General features: G+C 40.4%; 1 protein-coding gene across 5 annotated transcripts in view; it reads left to right on the plus strand.

Annotated features, from left to right (window-relative positions):
- LOC124297008 (uncharacterized) overlaps window positions 1-19866 on the plus strand; it is a 115269-nt gene that overhangs the window by 40085 nt on the left and 55318 nt on the right. For 2 of the 5 annotated variants that reach the window (XM_046747557.1, XM_046747588.1), the window contains exons 2-3: window positions 2669-2965; window positions 10338-10501. In XM_046747557.1, the coding sequence (XP_046603513.1) occupies window positions 10339-10501 (163 nt within the window). In that variant the 5' untranslated portion in view covers window positions 2669-2965; window position 10338. Of the gene's footprint in view, window positions 1-2668; window positions 2966-9588; window positions 9618-10337; window positions 10502-19866 lie in introns of those variants that run through there. The other 3 variants (XM_046747566.1, XM_046747573.1, XM_046747583.1) reach the window with 2 other exon arrangements.

The following is a 19866-nucleotide window of genomic DNA, read 5'->3' on the forward strand; positions in this document are numbered from 1 at the left end:
TTGTTTCAAATTACTTTGAGGAGTGAAATATGGAACGTGAAAAATTTGACGCATTCAAAAATTACTTTTAATTTTGTTAATTGGTTGTCGGTACTGACATGAAAAGGATCGGTATCTACGAGGAATTTTCATTCTGGCATTTGCTTCTAGCAATATGTTAAACGTGATTTCCATCTACTCTAGTGCCGCCATTAAATGCGGTTTCTTGTGGTGACAGCTCACCGCAATTCCAGCTCTCTGTAAATACCTCAACAGTCGTCAAGTCAGTAGACTTTTGCCTCATGTGCACGCATTATATTCATAGCAGAGGCTAGAGAGAGAAGATTCGTGATCGTCGGTGTACAGCTTTTCTTTGACAAAAAAATCACTAATCGATTTCTCTGATACGGATGCACGCGTCTTACGTGCTGCAAGAAACCTTACAGAAACGAATGTTCATCAACAAGAAATTCGAAGTATGTAAGCTTTCACTAAATAACTACATTATTGTATCACTTCTTTATTACTTGAAGGACAAAAACATAGGTTATAAAAAATTGTAGTGAATATACGCAACTCAATCGATTTCAGTTTCATTTTGAAAATGTCAATATATTATTTCTTCACGGATCCGTAAGCATGACAGACACGTCATCCGCCATGTGCATTGCGATATTAATTTTGCGGAATCAAATAATTGATCGCCCTTCAATTTTAAATGAAATCGAAATAAATGAACAGCTTAACAATACTCCTCATTCTTTATCTCCGGGATCTTTTTCCTTCCATTTATATTGAAAGTTAAGGCCTGTCTGATATTTTCGAATCAGTACAGACACCGTATCATAGGTGAGGAAAGCTTTGACATTATCATTTCCGTTCATCTCTTCGTAACGTGCAGTAAAAATTAGGCTGTGCAATAACTTTGACAGATACATGTACAAGGCTGAGCTGGCTATTGTGTCAACGAACGAGCATGAATTTTGATGGCCCCTTTAATAGCGAATCGAAACATAGTTCAACGGCTTATGCAACTCTTTTTTTCTTTTGGATTTGCGAGGGACTTTCGTAACATGGTTTTTTCTACTTTTTGTTTGATCAATTTACGTCACTGCCTATTTTCGAGCAGTGTGACAATTTCGTTCGCACGTTGTGAGGAGGACCGAGGATGAAGTTGATCCTCTTTAAGCGGGCTGCTTAAGATGACGTTCTTTTTTCTCTCGAAAGCTGAGCGCAGAGGCAGATTTGGTGCGAAGGGAAAGGGCAACGGAGCCTACCGCGTAGGCGTTCAAGTAAACGGGCGTAAAGCCGCGGCCTACGGTATAAGATAATCCAATCACACCGTCTAACCAAAACCCGACACGGTCGTCTGTGCGCTGGGAAAATACGATAATACCATAAGCCGCGGTATTTGTTGTACTAATTTACATGGAGCGTACAGACACGCGCGTTCGACAACAACAATGTGTGTGCTTGATATTTAATCATTGAAAAACGTGCGACACGTGTGAATATTCCACGACGTGCAACGCTTGAAGTCCGCGAAAAATTACTTGAAATTTGTCGGCGATGGCTCGAAAACAGTGAAGAACAAACGGCTTTAGACTGGGCATGAGTCAGCTCTCGAACTTCCCGTTCTCACACTGCAGGTTCCAAGTTCGTAGAGAAAAGAAAAGTAATATCCAATTCGAATTTAGAACTATAAATTCAGATTCGTGATTAATTAATATGATGATTTTTTTTTATTTTTAACCACTGTAATGGTTCCATCATTACAAATTTTGGAAGTCTCACCTTGGATTTGTTATCGGTGACCCAAAAAACCTCCGCCTAATAATTTCTGTAAAAATCGGAATATTTTTAGATTATATTCCATCTTATTCGATCACTATTTTGGATGACGTAATCTGACTTCAGATTCGTGATCAGCCACCAAACAAACCCTTGAGGAACAATTTTCATCAAAATTCAACTGTTTTGAGCTTTTCTTCAGCTTATTGAATACGGCAAATTCAAATTTTGCAAATCTGACCTTAGATTCGTGATTAGCGGCCCAAAAAACCCGACGGTATCAATTTTAATGCAAATCCATTCATTCATTCTCAAGATACGATCATTTTTATTTTATTTTTTGGATTTTTATTAAGTAATTGAGAAATTACCGAACCGATCAAAGCCATGGTCTAACGAGTTCTAAGTTTGGAAAAGCTGCGTGGATTGAGATGAAAATCATTGAAATCGGGTAACTTGTTCTCGAGATATCATCCGGCAAAAAAATTGATGATATACATCTCTGATATAAATTTGGCGAAGCTTTTCTCTCCGACAAAGTATCAGAGAATGAAATAAAGAACGGTGATTCTTTTTTTCGAATGGCAGTCAAATCGTAAGCTCTAAGTCGATTATCGAAAGCGCTGTTAGACAACCACGTTCGCAATGAATCCAAAAATTATTTCTCCGTGACATTTTCTTTAAAACAGTTAAAAATAAAGCTAATTTTTCGTCGAGATTAAAAGTGATTTGCCTTCTATTTTCTCTTCATAATGTCAAACTTAATATATCGTATAAGTTATAAGTCAATAAAGCTCCGATAAGTTTCTACAAAACGACCAGCAGACTGACGAGTATACGTCCGTCCGAATTTACGGGATGAAAATCCTTACGAAAGCCTCGTTTCCGTTCTGAGCAGAAATGGTAGCCGGTACACGAGGAAGGTGCTGGAACATTGACCGCGATTAAAGAGTTACGGTTCGATGTAATGGTGTGGCGAGCAGTCCATAGCGACGTTGCTCCCGCACGATGCAGCTAATGACCTTGAACTCGCTCTTGATGTTCGACTTGGTGTTCCTATTCTTCCTATTTCTCGTCGGGGTCTCCTGTCTGGTTTACTATCTACCAGGCGCACGGCGTCGTGTCCTCGCACCCCACGAGGTCATCACGGTCACAACTACCCACCGATCTGATGCCCCAGTCGACGATGTCTAAGGTTCGTATTGCGACAGCTTCGTTACACCTCGAATTATCTCTTGGCAGCATGTGTGCCCCACGTCCCTTGTCAATAAATGAGGCACAGGCACTCAAGTTGATTTTTCTTAGTTGGTACTTTAGTTGGTAAAACAGTCGATCGGAATTAATGATTATTCCAATGATTACCGCCGTTCGTTAGAAATGTTGTCAATTTTCAAGTATACTTGTACACCCAAGAAGTGTACAAACATGTAATCAATAGAAGTTAAATAATCGAATGCACAGCTAAGAAAAAAATTTTTTTTTAAATAATGGTCTGGTCCGATGGAATTAGACCACTATGTCATAAGGTTTTTGGACATTCTGAATCCGAATTTGGTGTAAAAATTGCTTCATCACTCCCAGATTTTAAGTTATCCATGGGGTACTTCATTCTTTTTAAGGTTCTGTGAATTAGATCACTATGTATATATGTTTTTGAACATTTTGTATCCGAATTCGGTGTCAGAATTGGTCCATCAGACCCCGGATTTCGAGTACCTCTACCTCAAACATTCGTTCATCGACCTCGAACATTGCAATATTTTTCGATGCGCAAGTTAGAGTGATGAAAGAATTCTGAGACTAAAGTTGGACTCGGCATGTTCAAAAACATGCAGGTGTGGTAGGTCCAGTACGCCAGACAAGACATTCTTTTGTGGGGCTGTGTAATCGGCTGTTTTTCTATCATTGATTACACGCTCGTCCACTTTTTGAGTGTATGATATTATTTATTTATTTTAAACAATTGGTTGCACAAAGGAGCTTAACGTGGCTGTTGCCATAAGAAATACATCGCGTTACCTTCGAGTTTATAATAATATTACAATTACAACGAGTTACGTTACAGATTTTCACTTTTACATCGCTTTGTTAGGGAACTAGCAAATTCATTCAGACTAAATAAATTAACCATCGTTGGCTAGTTTATTACATCCAACAGTTTATGTGCATCTTTTCTAACATGCTCAAAGTCGGGATACTTAATCTGTATATTCTTCAGTGTATTATGTAAAGTTGAAAATTGATAACTTTTTTAATGAATGGCAGTTCAACTAGGGGTGTGCGATCATTCTGTTAATTGTTAACTTTGATTCGGTTCTTTACCAACTAAACGATTAATCGATTGATCGGAGAGACAATTAATCGTAGTGAAAATTATTAAGCGATTACTCACGCAGCTCTAGTTACAAAAAAAAATTTCCTTACGAATGTCCGGTTCTAATAGATTTTACTTTTTTATTTTTCAATGCTTTTGTCAGCCGAACGTACTAATAAGGATTATTGTTCGTCTGATAAAACTTCATGTAGTTCGTTCAATCAGTTTTCATTTCGCACGCACGAAAATTGTACTTATTCTATTTTTCAGTAACTGGCAGTTATAACCACGTAGCAAATTTAATTTTGCAGTACTTGTAGTGATTTTAATTCCCATTTCAACTTACAATTAGTTGAAACAGGACGTCCAAGCTTTTTTATTAAACATTTTTTATACGGTTAATGATGGTTCTTTGAAAGATATTTGACGTTCGATACGAGTGATGTATATTTTGTGTATTGTGTCGTACAAACAGTGTAAGATTTCTGGATTTAAAAATGTTTAATTCCTTGGTTTCAGACGCGTTCAAAAAAATTTTGCAGGTGGTGTAGAAATTGATCTTTAAACCCACAAGAAATTAGATCGGTTGTATCTTGTCGGGCTGGATATTGATAACTTAATTGTCTATCTCGATCTTACTTTTTTCAAAGTGATTTTGTGCAATTGCAGTTTTTCTGAAATCAGGAATTTTATTGGAATTTGTCCTTTCAAGCGTGACGCATGACCCCAAGAATTGATTTATTATCAAAGTCAATGATTGGATTGAAACGTGATCCATTTGGGTTGGAGAAAGAAATCGAGACAAATAGTCTGTTGTAGAACAGGTAAAGGTATGCTGTAACTAAAGTATGTTATTTTGTCTGAAGTGAGATATTTTCATCCTGAATAAATATCTGTATTAGATTTCTTTTCGAACAGACTTTCCAATCTCTTCGGAAAGCACATATTTATTCATCGTAACAAAATCTCTTCCCTGATCGGCTTTGTACGTAGAAACGTACAAGTACCTCTTGAATCGCAAGCCTGATCGTGACAGATTTGAATTTAGCAATCGCTAGCGAATTGTTAAATTCGACAATTATCGCGTAACGAGAGTGGTTTATACACGACGAAGAGTAATCAATTCTCGATTCACCCCCACTGCTTCTCAAGAATATTAATAAGAATTTTTTTAAGATTCGATTAAAAGAGTAGACGAATATTAATTTACGGATAAAGGACGGAGGCTCCTGAACTTCGTAATAACGAACAGATGCTAATCGCCACTCGAATGGGCGAGTAAAAATAAAGCGAAGAAAAGCGAGAAGGAAAGAAAGAATGAGTAAAAAAAGAAAAACACGCGCCACCCTAAAGAGCTTTAAATTATTGAGCGAATCACACTTCTGACGATTCCTGCAGGCATTTTATCACAGATTTTATTGATAATTGTGTATTTCATCACTGATGTCTGTAGGACGTGTTTAAAAAAAGCGTTAACAGATCCAACGGAGCATCAGGATCTGATTAATCATTAATGCCGTTCTACGTTCTCGTTTTAACTCCGTTTTTGAAATCGGCCCGCGGTTCAGGCCCTTCAAATTTTCCATTCAACGATCACGTATCTCCCGTAAAAGCATGAGAAATATATTTTTTATCGGCCCTCATAAACCTCGACCGTTATCGCAACCCGTCACGTTTCATTTAAGCGAGAGAAAGTTGCGAATAACCATTAAGGCAGCTGCCCCGATGTTTGTTCACATCGTAATTCTTGTTAAGACATAATCCTGGTCAAATAGCAATAATTGATCCAATTTAAGGTGTGAACGCGTTTTGAAATGGTTTGAAGAATTTTTCTCGTCAGGATAGTTTTATAACGAGATAAAAACTGCGATCTTCGGTTGATCACAAGTGTTCTTAAATGATTGTATTACGGTTTGTTTGAAAGTTGATTAGAAATTTTCGGGCAGAACAGTTGAATAGAAACAATTAGTATATATCAGTTCAGATCAAGATAATTAGGTTGAATTTGATTGAAACAAATGTCTTCTCAATATAAAAGAAATTGGATACCGCAAACTGGAATAAATGGAAAGTTTGGTTATTGGTAATGTAAAAAATATTGTATTATTGTTTCGTGTTATTAACACCAAAATTGTATCGAACGTCTGTAACTTCGATGGATCAGGTTCCATTGAGTTCCTCAATGGATACCCCTTGATTAATTTTTTTTCACTGAACTTCGGTTCATCAAAAAACGTCGTGTCTTAGTCTCTATATTTCTAACCCATACGAGTGTACGAGAATCGTTAAAAAAATTCACGAAACTTTCGCAACTACCCTCTTAGTATCCTATATTTCGAAGGACCTCCATCCTTCACTGACTGTGCATCACGAACTCTAAATTGGGCTTAAAGTCTCTCTGGAAAGATTCCGAGCACTCTTATTCCTGCATGTAACGGCGTATCGATTCGCGGTGAGAATCCGATCAAGGAAGTGGATGGGGGTATAGTCGGGGTCTTCCTAACACCCACGCCTCCAAAACCCCCGTGTAAACATGGATGTACGTGGTTCGTGTTCGCCGCACGTGCATCTGGGAGCGAAGGCTTGATCGTTGCCGCCGCCCACTTCCGAAGTGCTCTGAAAGTATTAAATTCATCTTCCGACCCGAGTCGACTACCCCCAACCTTTCTGGATGGGTCCATTTCACTTATCTGCTACTTGCCTCTCTGCCTTCTCGGTATTCTTCAACGATTCAGCTCAACGGCAAAGGGTGAGATGTGCTCGTGTGCGACGCGAATTGCGATACTGTCAGAATAGATCGCCGAGTTTGGAGAGGGATCATGGCGGAATAGAAAAATTTTAAAACTAATGGTTCGGAGTTTGAATCGGCTCGAGTTTATCCGGTTCAGATTGAGGAGTTAATCGGTCGCATCGCGTCTGAAACAAAATTTATGAAAAGAGAAAACAAAAACCGTTTATCAAATCTCAAGCTATGTTATTTGTACCAGTGACGGTGAACACGAATAAAATAATATCCTACTATTAATAGATAGTTGATTTGAGCACGTTCCAACGACACAAACTCAAATATTAGCAATATTTGAAAAGGTTCATTATCAGAATGTTGAAAATGCTTCAACTATGGCGTTTTTCATCCGATTTTAATGTTTCTGGGTTCATTTTTCTCACTGACCATATCATCACAAATCGTTTGAAACACACGTAAGAAATCTTAGGTTGTTACCAATCGATGACTATCCTTTGAATTAAACTAAACTCAATCAAACTGAGTGATGCTTTTTTAAGTATTCCTTTGAATCGTCTTTCCTATTCCAATTTAATCCTTCTGATCAGACTGCCTTCGACGCCAATCTGAGGCGCTTATCTTCGCTTTACAAACGACGGCGGTAAGTCCGGTATAACGGCGTACACTAATGAAGCATGGTCAGCAATGCTTTTTGCTGGATCAAACGAAGTGCCACCGTACAAAGTGGCGCCTAATTGTACGGTTTACTTGCGTCATTTGTCCGTCAAAGCTCGGAATTTCGACGACAGTTATGACACATTATCCCGCGGTTCTCGGCAGCGGTTTGCTGGCTGTGGAAAAGTTATTTGAGAGGCGGTCGGGTGTAAGAACTCTGTTCCTGAGGGGTGAGGGAACTATGGAAATAGTTGAGCTTAAAGCTTCGAGTTTTGCCCTCCATTTCTCGATCCCTCCTCTCCTCTCCTCTCGGTCGAACTGCAGCACTTTCATGGACGAGCAGCTCGCTCTCAAACTTTTGTCCCACATTTTGATGGACTGGCTGAGACGTTGATATCAACCAGAAAGAGAACCGACACTGACAGTTGAGTGACATCTTCTATTTAGGCGTTAGCGAAACAATGTTAGAACTTGGACTTGTTGGTACGAACTGTAACTTCGTGGTAGATTGCAAAGTAGGTATCATGGGTTCCGGGACGGACATCCCCAGGGAATGAAAACTGAGGATTGGTGTATACGTTAGAGGTGATCTAGAGATACCGGGATATTGGGGATCTTTAATGATTTGAGAACAATTCAAAAGACTGTAGAGGACTTCGGAAGGTTCGGTTCCAGTTCACCGATTTGAAGGATATTTGGCAATATTGAAAATATTCAAGCACCATCTTCAAGTGAAGTTTCGAGTCCACGTTATAAACTTGCGTCGACATTATTTTACAAGAGTCAAAAATCCACAGTAACCACACTAGGTTTTGTGGAGTTTCACATGAAATGATCAGAACGAAACTCTCGGTTATTGGTCATACTAGGGATGGGTAGACTAAAGTGACGCTTATATTGTCGGTTATTTGAGCTTTTTTTGCGAGAACCAGTGTTTTGAAGATCGTTTGAAGCTTTTTCTACGTTCTAAAAAATTTGGATTTCGTAGGTCGTTAAAACACTTATAGAGGAACTGTCTCCTCGTGACAATGAGGGAAGGGTGATTTTTGCTGAGGTTGAAATTCGCGAGAAAGGCACGTTTGTGACAAAACTTGTGGGCGTATCGGCCTCATGACGGTGTCGATTTGACAACTGCGTAGCTGAGAGCGAACGAGTGATATTTCGATATCCATTCGGCGCTGACTGTTTCACTCGCTTTCCACATTTCGCCGTACAGTGTGAGAGATATCCTCACGCGTTAATCCTTCAGCTGTCAAATTACGATTCTATTTCGCGAGCTCGCCCACATCCGGGTTGACTATCACGCCCTAAACTCGATATGACGGCTTTCTCATCCAAGAAAGATCCATCGATAGTTTCAAATTTCACCATTTCACTGTTAGTATCCTGCTAGGTTTTGTCTACCTATCTCGGCTCACGTTTATTGCAGACTGTCAGAATTTTGTTTATACCTACGAAGTTTCGGAAAAGTTTAACCGCATGATCAATCATTGTCACATTCTATGTACAACCACATTCTAGACATTTCTTTATGCACAGTGTATCAGGTTTAGTATTTTTTTCGAAATCTTAAGTGTATTTTCTCTTTCAAGATTTGTTTCCAAACATCTTGTACGCTAATTGCTTGGGCAATTGATTTATTCCAACGAACTTCTATTTAAACAAAACGTGAAAACGAAAACTCGTTTTAGTTTACAATACATACAGTCTATTTATTGGGTTGAATTTGTCGCAGAGAGAAATTCAGAATCAACTTGACACAAAACTCGAAAGAAATTGTCTTTAGTTTAGTTACAAGACAGAAAAAAAGAAATACACATCAAACAATCATCGAAATTAAACCTGAAAATCCAAAGTCAACCTTTAATCTCATGGAAAATCTGAGTGTTTCGATCATCTTTCTAGACCCTGTGGGGTCATTCTTTCCAAACCTGGTTGAAATAGCGAAGATGTTCTAATGCGGTAACTTTTTCGATCGACTATACGCACCCCGTGAACACCAGAGAAGATACTACGGTGACGTATGACGTCAGCAAAACAGAGGTCCCACTGGAGGGCGTACCGTTGTCCTGCGGTTCTGTTTGCGAGGACGATTGTTGAACGCGACTAGATATAACCGGCTTACACGATCAGGTATAACACAGATTTGGGCAGTGCTTGATATGCACATATACTCGCTCACTTTGTACGAAGGTGTATAAAGGACAGAGAAATCAAACGACTCGCGTTACGTAGCTTGTTATTGTTCTGGGGGATGGGGACCAAGCTTAATTAGAATTCGAATCCAGGATTATTGAGGGAGCTTTCGTTCCACTCGTGATATCGATGGTCCAAGAACTCTCGCTGTTGTGTTTTAACGAAATGCAGAATTTTATTGGGTCGAAGAACTTGGCTATCCGATTTTTGGAAACAGACCTTTTGTCCATTTTTGTTCTGGGTTCTCTATTCAGAGTACTTTAGAGGGGCTTCGAGGTTTTCAAAAATATTTTGTCCGTTGCAGAGAGGAAACGGAATCTGAAAATATAGGGAACTAAATACAAAGAAGCCTTTAATTCAAAACGCATGCGAAACGCGAGTAGAGGGGATTTCCGGATTTCAAAAATTAAAATTTCAGATACCCAATATACGAATACGTCATTTACTGAAAATCGGCCCGAAAGACTTCAGATTCGGATTCAGCGATAAAAAGTACCCACGTGAGAAAACATGTTTGGCATGCCGAGTTGAGACACTTTTTTTTTTTTGTGGGCCTGTGTAATCACCAGCAAATTTGAAAAAAGCAATTTCCATGGTTTCAATTAGCGAGATTGAACGCGGCAAAGTTAATACCTGGTTGTTCCTCGTTTGTTTTAGGATGCCTACACCGACGCCGACGCCGACGGAAACGGGCGGCGGAGAGGCTCTCGCCGTTTTGGCTGGAGACGTGCTTGTCCTGAGAGGTGCCGGGCTGGCCGCCCCCGAGACGTGGGCACTTCTCTGCCAGGCTGCCCAGGCCCTTCAGGATCTCTTTCTCTCGAGTAAGTCGACGTCTGCTTTAATTCCCGTCCGAGGTATCGCCGCATGCACTTGCTGCGAAAAATTATCACCCTTGGTTACGAGGGTGGTTCAGTGCCTCTTCGGGGGATGATTTCACGTCTCTGACGGAACGGCCGTTAAGTCCTCTGGCTTTCATCGGGACGAGGGCCACGGCTGCCGGCGTAATCGAGTGAGATAACCAAGAGTCAGGACACGAATGGTTGCCCGAGTCTTCGCTCTTTGAATGGCTCGAGGTGACCGTGTACTAATCAAGCCGATTTCGAATTTACGCCAGAGGTAACGCGGGGTTTGGTGCGTTGTATGCGGAAAGTGTCGAGATGACGCGAAACTCTTATTAGGAGACGCCTCGGGGAGAGTATATTTCTTTTTAGCATCCCAACTTCAAAATCGTCGATTTGTCACGATTTCTTGGCTCTCGTGATAAAAATTAACGGGTCGAAACTCGTATTGATAAGGGTTTTTGACTCGCGCGTTGAACCTGATGTATCGTCAAAACACCTTATCGATACTCGTTATGAAATGTAACATCAATCGCATTTAATTCAAGGAAATACGCACTGCCGTTTGCCTTGTAGAAATTGCTCGCTAGTCTCGACCTACGAAGTAGTAGAATTATTTTCTCAAATTGAAACGAGGTTTACCGATGTTATAAAATTATTTGTTCCAATGGCGTTGAAGATATTATTCAACAAACACCGTTGTATAAAATAATTTTATGAAAGTTTGATCTATCGCAAGATATTATTTGATGCATTGAATTATTTTTGTGAAATGAAGTTTTTTCCAGTTAAATGAAATTATATTATCTTATACAACTCATGAATCATGGTCAAGGCATTTTTTTTTCTGACTATTAATGCAGTAACAGATCTATTTACAACAATATTTCATATGCTCGTTACGTGATAATCGTACATGACGATAAATTTTCTGCAATTAAAAATTGACCAAATTTCCTCTACGTTTTGTATCGTAATTAAATAATTGTACTCTAGATGAATATATTCGATACATTGAAACGAACGTGAAATTTCGCGGTCTTCCAACCAATATGGTAATTGATTGGCCAATAATTCTTCATTGACATTTCAATCTTTGAAGTAGTAAAATTGTTTTCACGTCGAAATGTGGTTTTGCTACGAACCAAATGCTCGTAGAATCAGTAATGCGGGAATAAAACTTTGTTGCATTTATACGAGAAGGATCGGTACGCGGATGATCGTTGGTACGAAGGTTTAAATAATTCATACTCAGGTTATCGGTCACACGTATACCTCGTATATCCGTCGTATATGACCGTAAAAACGTGGGATTACAAAGGGTCCGTAAAGAATGGATGGCCGGTGATAAAACTAGGCTGAAGTACGGAGAAACATCGCAGTTTTTTCACATCGTTGAAACATTTGGCCTGTGGAAAGAGTAATAGCAAGCGGTTACTGACCATCTAAAATTTTCAATTATTCAATTTCCGGGAACATCAGCGAGGAGTCGCGTTGGTCTAATCCGAGACTGCGGAGTAAACTGAATTGGAAGCGCTGGAGGGTCTCGAACTTTTCCAAAGGAAACGAGGTATCGCGGAACGGCTACACGTTACTTTGCCCAATTTCATCAGCTGTATCAAGGAAAGCCCCGAAATAGGAAATGGTCGTAATTTTCAACCCCTAGATCTCGCCGCCGGCTAGTCAACCGACAAGTTTCGATTTTTTGCGGTGTGTGAGAATCCAGTCGGAAAGCGTTGTAGTATGCGAAAAACGGATAAACGGAAAAACGGAAAAACTTGGCAATGATGAGAAATTTGAGAATAAGATGAGGAAAATTGGTTAATGAGAAAGACGGAAAATATTCCTCAAGTCATTTGGGACTTTTTGACCCGCTGATTTATAGATTTACATTACGTACAAGGTATGCTTTTTGGATGAATTGGAACCTAGGCTTTCATGTGTCATCGAAGAGTTGAATTATCCTTTCGTTCCGAAAGCGGGATTATCGCGTTGGAAAGGTTTCGACTCGCGCGAAAACTGGAAACAGGATCATCAACATCCCGTTGGATGGATGGCCCGGGGCTCCTCGATTCAATTGCGCCGCACGTGAATCAATTCGCACGGATATCTCACGCCGAAACGTTACTCACCACTTTTACGGCTCCGCAGCAGCTTTTTCCCTGCCAATAATCATCATCGTATCGCCAGGCGCATGACTTATGGGTAGCGTTTCATCCCGACCCGATAACTGGCGCATTAATGGAATCTCGTTTAGTTCCTGAAGCGCCGGCACCTCTTTTACAATTTTCATTTACGTAGACCGTGAGGAATTTATTTTTTTAAACGACTTGCTAGAAGTAATTACAGAGGTAAAACCACTCGAATTTTCTCTTCGAGAATGTTTGTAGTTCACAGTACAGCCGTACGCAACGAGGCTTTATTAACATGGAAAATTCTCCGGGGTGAGAGGGAAAAATGGCAACGGGGGATTTCGTCGTAAATTTTCGAGGCTGTGATCGAGACAAAAAATACAGCTTTTTTTACAGCCTTAAGGTTTTCCTCGTGTAAGTTTTCGTCTGATTTTACAGTGAATATGTTTTACACGAGGGATTTCGCCTAACACAGACAGACGTTGGTTCATTTGGCGTGGTTACACAGCTTTTTATCCTCATTTGATCTGCTCTCGTCGCGTAGCTCAGTGTTTATGGAAACCTCGGCGAACCGCAAAGGCGAAAGAAAATTTTGCCAAGCCAAGATCTGGTGGAAAACTAATTCAATTTATTTTATCATGTATCATTTTTTACCCATACATCAAAAGCCGCATATTTTATACTCGGCACTTCAAAGTAATCATTCGCGTGTCGCAAAATTGTATCGTCACATATTAAACTTGATCGATTACATCGATTGATCTCCGTAAAAAATTTTGTAATAGCCTCCTAAAAGGGACGGATCAACTCTGCAATTCTTATTTTTCTACGTCTGTAGTTGAGGGGCGAAAAAGATCTTGGGGGAAATATCTTTTCTTAACCTTCCAGACTTTCGGACACTTGGCCAAATCACGTTCGCGATCATTATATGTATATATAGATATATGTATAACTAAGCTATCGTTCACTCGTTAAGTTTTCTTCTTGGTTGTTGTGTTTCCCTATCGCCCTCTGGCAGAATGATTGATGGTAGGTTAACGATCGAATTTCTCACATGTGCAACGGTGAAGTAAAAAAAAGTTTCCACAACGGAGCAGCCATTAATTGATGAACTTTGGTGAAATTATTCGCGGGTTTTCACATACTTTAACGACGAATAGAGCGTTTTGGCGAGAGGGAAAAATTCCCCCGAAAAAGTTGTCTGCGTACATTTTTTATTAGCATATTTTAGCTGTACGTATTTTGATCGGTGGAACAACTTGAGCGTTCAAAATTAAAAACTGTTTGAACTGTTAACTGATAGTCCGAGACTTTTTCCGTCAATTTATTATACCCTTGGATTTATTAAACGCTAATCGAGTCATATTTTACTTGAAAGAAAAAAACCCTGGTCTCGGCTGCGCTTGCTCGTGCTTTCACAAAGTACGGGACGATAAATTTGTAGCGTAATGTTACTTTGCCTAAAGAAAGTCTAGAATCCACACCTGCAATCCCCGTGCCGTCATTTCTCTCGTTACACAACGAGATCCCCTGAAATTACACCCCTTTCCACGCCCCGAACTCACCCTCGACTAGCCGCTTTAACTGCCTTCTTGTACGTTAGTACATGGATTGAATTACGTGCCGGAAATTACGATTTTCCTAAACTTTTGACAACGATTGCAGTAGAACTTTATTTTCAGTGATATTCTTAGTGTAATATTTTATAGATATATAAAGAAATTAATCTGCTGTTATGCAGAAGCATATTTTATGCTGGTTATATCTGTGAATATAAATGCGAAAATACATGTGAAGTATCGTCACTATGAATTTTTAAAAACCTGCATTCTAGGGTATCTACTGAAGTTGCGCGATTCATCGATTGATCGTAGACTTTGATTGATTGTTCTTCAAATCAATCGATTAATCGAAAGAACTATTGAACACCAAAAAAGCCGATTAATCGAAAAGTCAACGAATCGAACTCTACGACTAATCGATCAATTGCACAACCCTCGTATCCAAAAAAATATACCTAAAGTGTAGTAACAAAGGTACTTGACACATTAGAAAACGACTTCTTAGAATTTCGACTGGTCTTTAAAATAATGTCACAAATCCCGGCAGATGAGACGCTTTACCGAAAATCGGCAGAAAATCTCTCAAGTAGAGTTGATCACTGTGTTTTCAGAGTATTTGATTTGATATCTATTCACGAGCAAAACAACGTCGCTGATATGAAAAATAAACATTTTTCAGGTTGTTTATCTACGACATCTCATGGGGTCATTTACACGTATATCTGTACTCGAAAGAGCAAACAAAGGTACCCAAATAAAACCTGGTGAAAGCTTTCTCGCTCAATATTATTCTGACATGCTTTTATTTATTCGCTGTGATCTTCTTCGCTTACCGGCAGAATCGACGGGGAAGATGTTTGACATAGTTGGGGGTAGTTGTTTCTGGTCCGAGCTTGTCCCTCGATGTGTCACAGCATCTGTGCCCCCCCCCCCCCCCCCCCCCACCCTCGTGATTTTCGAGGTGTCTGTCGAATTCCCTCAAGTTTCCGTATAATTTGGCGTTGTTCAACTTTGGAACGGTCCTCCGCGTTTCACCGGATATCCGCAGAAAACTTGGTAAACTTTTTGCCTAAGTAAACTGACGAGAGTTACACGTGATGCCATACCGTCAGCAAAAGTTCTCGCAAATATTTGTCAGTCGGATTATTAGATGATTGAAAAATACTAGCATACTCTGCATAATCTTGAACTGAATCGATGCAGGCGTGACGATGAACCTGATCGTGGTTTGCGCTTGAAGAAAAGTGCTGTCGAAGAAAATACGAACAATATTGTATTAATATGTTTCGCATGAAATACAGGGCTTTGAATTCATCGTGTAATTTAACTCATACTTATTTTGACATCCGATTTGTGGAAGAGAGAGAGTCTTCTGAATTTGCGCAAGTGTTCGATATCAGCTGGATAATTAGTTGAATAAATTGGTAACAGGGGACTCAAGTTTATTTTTGAGTTGAAGAAGATTTCGACATAATCAGCATCGAAAACTCATTTTCTACACCCTTTATATCAATGAGACACCGATATTCAGACATTAAGAATTTCCCAGAAGCCACTCAAGCTTGCAAAACCCAATATCGGACAATCATAATATCCGTTGTATAATTTTCCGCATCACTCCAGCAGGTGTTGGATAACGATGCGGGTGGAGTGATGTTTAATTCCATGATTCAATTTCCCTTTGAAATACCTCCACAAACACGGTGACACAGCGGACGCGTAGCTGATGAATTTTCTTTCAAGTTTAAAAATCTGATTTTGTAGGTACATACATACGTACCGTGATAAGTTGATCATCCTAAATGATCTCAGGTAAACGTTACGAGGCTTTATACTACTTCTACCTACTACGATAACGTTGATTTAGTGCTGCTTAAAAGCAGTGTAGGTGAAACAGATGAACCAAAGTCTATACCCAGTACTTATCGTACGTAACACAAAGTTCAAGAAGGTCAAAGTGAAGCAAAATTTATCTTATTTATTTATATAATTTATTTAGGAAATAAAAAGGGTGAATGAAACCCAAGCTTAGATGATCGCATAATAAGCATTCCAGTAATGATTCTACACTCACTGTTAAAGTAATACACCAATTTAATCCGGACATGGAACGACCCTTACCTCGGCTAGCTCCTTCTCTAGAGAGCCACAAGTCTGTCGCAGGGCTTAATCGACGCTGCTCGGTAATGCCATCCTTCCTGCATCAGACCACCCATACACGCCGAAGGCTGTATATAGCATGCATCTATTATCCCGCAAACGACGCTCCAGCGCGTGGGTTTCAGACCATTAATTGTGTCAGAGTGTGGCAGGAATCCGGCGTGCTTCACCAGGTGAAACCGATGTCCTGCACGCGACACGGCAGGGGAACCAGACGAGCATATTCCCGTGTCCAAGGTACACGCGGTGACTTCATGTCCCGTTTGCCTCACGGTTGTGACTCGCCGTGTCTAAGCAACGGTTGTAAATTTCCGATGACTGGAAGAGTCTCTGAATTGTACACGAGCAACTCATGCTAACTCTTGATTTTACTGTAGGTACAAATGGTCCCGGAGGAAATTTTTTATTTTCTTGAACGGAAGGTCAGGAAAGATTACATCGGAAGAAAAACGAAATAAACTAGGGACTGACAATATTTGAGCACAACGCGATACGCCATGATACTCCGAAATGTCAATTTCCTACATTTTCAGAGATACCAGGTACTAATGATCAGCACACAGAGGTTGGATGAATATAACGCCGATTCGTTGGCTTAATCAAACAATCCACAGCTGATGAAGCCCTGGGCATTCCGGAACATACCTTGTATCTGGTAAAACGATCGCATAAGTTTTGGTAGATGGACTAAAAATGATAATACTACCGCAACTAGAATGACAAGCACGTTGCGGGTGCTTATCTCGCACTTAACCGAGTAGGGATACGTTTTTTGTATTGTATATAGTGCACGATAACCGGATGACGGGCGTGTGACTAACGGAGTAGGGAGTTCACCAAAAGCTGGGTGGAGGGTGAGAGGGCTATCCGTGATAAAATACTGTCAACCCTAAGTATAAATAACACCGAAAATTGAGGTGGACAGGTTCGGCGCACCTCTTACCTTTTGACTCTAACAAACTTTTTCCCAACGTCCGGTAGAAAATCAGTGCTAACCACGCATTCGGCTGTTGTAGGTAAAATGAAATACTCGTGGTCAGCGGTATGAGCGATACAACAGTGGCACGTATACCTTTAGCGTAAATATTTCGACGTGAAAGTATTCAATTTGTCATCAAAGCATTACAGAAATTCCGCCGGTGGTGGCGCGCTATAATCGAATGATCAGACGAGCGACCGCAGAGCGTTTGACATTTGGACAGTGGTCCAGATCCGGTTCCCATTCCGAAAGTTTTACCCTAGCGAAAAGTTGAGCTGGGACAAAGTAACGAGCATTTAAACACTTGTGATATATTCATCGCTGGTCCCGTTCCCATGGCACCCGAGTCCCTGGGTGCAGGGAGGCTGCTGTCTGAAGACCACGGTGTCACCGGGTCGTTCACGCTTAAAGAGAGAGATACCGGCGTCTGTGGAAGCCTGCCCGGGGGCAAGAAACTCGCGGGTGATACCCAGGAAGTAATTTTGGACCGAGGAACGGAAGTTGTTCACGGGACATGACCACCTTGAGTTCAAATGGTCTCCAGGTATCGTTGGAAACTTTGATTGGCAGAGCGAACGATTCATTCTCTTTAAACTTCGGACCAGTCCCGCTCTGAAACCCTTTAACAGTGTACGTGATCTGCCAGAGTGTGGTGCTCGCGTCCGTGATAAAGTTTAGCGAGATCTGGTGTAATTTATTGTCACTTTCAAACTCTCACGGATGCCTTATTTTATCGGTGGACAATACCTCGTGGAAACTGCACCGCGTGGTACCAATGTCGTCCGAATACCGCAATATTCGGACAAACACCTCATTTCATGGGAGAGCCGAGATTCGCACGTGTAGCAGTTGGCCAATCACCGATCGGTTATCGTCATAGCGGTTGTCAGAAGAGGTCCTCAAAAAGTAGGGCCTCTTTTTCTTATCAGTTTTATCCCGCTGTTATCTCGTTATTCCCGTTACCGATGGGAACAAACCGTTTACGACCTCGCTGATCCTTCCTGAAAGTGGTTCATCGATGTAGGATATCTACACCAAGCCTTCGATGGTCTTCCTATCTAAACGTCGTACTTGAGCCTCGTGAGGGGGAGAAAAAAAAAGAAGAATTACTCTTCCACTCTGACGGAAGGCTAAAATATAGCATGAATGCTTTGTCAGTAACGAGGCCATCGCCTACAGACATGAATCTTTCATTCCGTTACCTTTTGGAGTTCATTTGTTGGTTCGGGGTTACTTCTACCTCCCATACAATCGGGCCCCCAAGGTGTTTCGTCAAATTTCTTGAGATGATGTATTTCGAACCAGAGTATCACGTGGATCTAAAGTACCCAAAGCCGGATTGTATCTCGCGTTGGTAATCCTATGCTGTTATTTCTTGACAAAGAGAAACGTGGTAGGCTAATGACAATCGGGGTGATCATCGCTACAGATTACACGATTGGCCACTTCTCATCTTCCCTCACAATACAACGCGGTGTAATTTATCATCACGATGGAAAATTTATCGTTCGATGTATCCGGTAACAAGAAATCGTTCACTCGGATATTTGTTCGATCGATATACAGCGTCGGCGACCGTAGATACATCGTAGAGTTTCAACTTTGAAGAAAAACATTTCGGTGAAGTTAACACTTTTTCGTATACCTGCCTGATGTATACTCGCGATATATTGGATGTTTCGATAGCAATATTCACGGTATTTATTTTAATCGACCTAGTATCTGCCGTTCCAGGTATGAGAAATATTTGAAATATGCAGTCAAACGGTGGTTTTATTACGTGACGATCAAACGACCAAGAAGTTTTATTAGATGGTTTGTAGAAACAAATTTTTCATACAAAAACAGATGGAATATCATTTTTCTTCGAGCGAGTATTTACTCTCTGAATTAAGAATTATCGAAAACGCAATGACCGGTGAAAATGATTCTGGACATACAATGGTTCCGTTAATCGTAATGATCTTTCGCTTAACTTGGCAGTGAAATATTTCAGAAATTTGAAAAATTATGAAACAGAATAGTCTGCTGAAATCATCGTTTCGAAATCGTAACGAAATAATTATGCTTTCATTCGGTTCTTTCTTGTCTCCAATACGTCGGTGGTGACTAAAAATTGAAAATTGAATAATTTTGTGTTCAAGCTGATTGTGAGTGACAGCGAGTTGGATAATATTTTCGTTCTACTCCTGCGGCGGCCACGTGTGTAAATTGAACTAGTTGCGGAATTTCAGCTATTTCCGACCAGTCTCCTTTGCACAAATGAAATTCCTGAGGTGAAAGGCAATAATCTCTGTTTGTCCTTTGTCTAAATTTTTTTTTTCCACATTCGCATTCGCATTCGCATTCCCACCATTCATAATCCTTAGCACTGGGATTTCCTGGACGAAGGATAACGGCGGTGGCTATAGAATCACGGTGCTCCGAGCTCACCCCACAAATACCAACGCGTATCGCGCTGTGATCCGTTTATGCTCACATCGAGATTCTTTACGCGGTTAAATGAAATTTACG

This window comes from Neodiprion virginianus, chromosome 1 (genome assembly GCF_021901495.1).
Source record: "Neodiprion virginianus isolate iyNeoVirg1 chromosome 1, iyNeoVirg1.1, whole genome shotgun sequence".
In the NCBI taxonomy this organism is placed as follows: domain Eukaryota; kingdom Metazoa; phylum Arthropoda; class Insecta; order Hymenoptera; family Diprionidae; genus Neodiprion; species Neodiprion virginianus.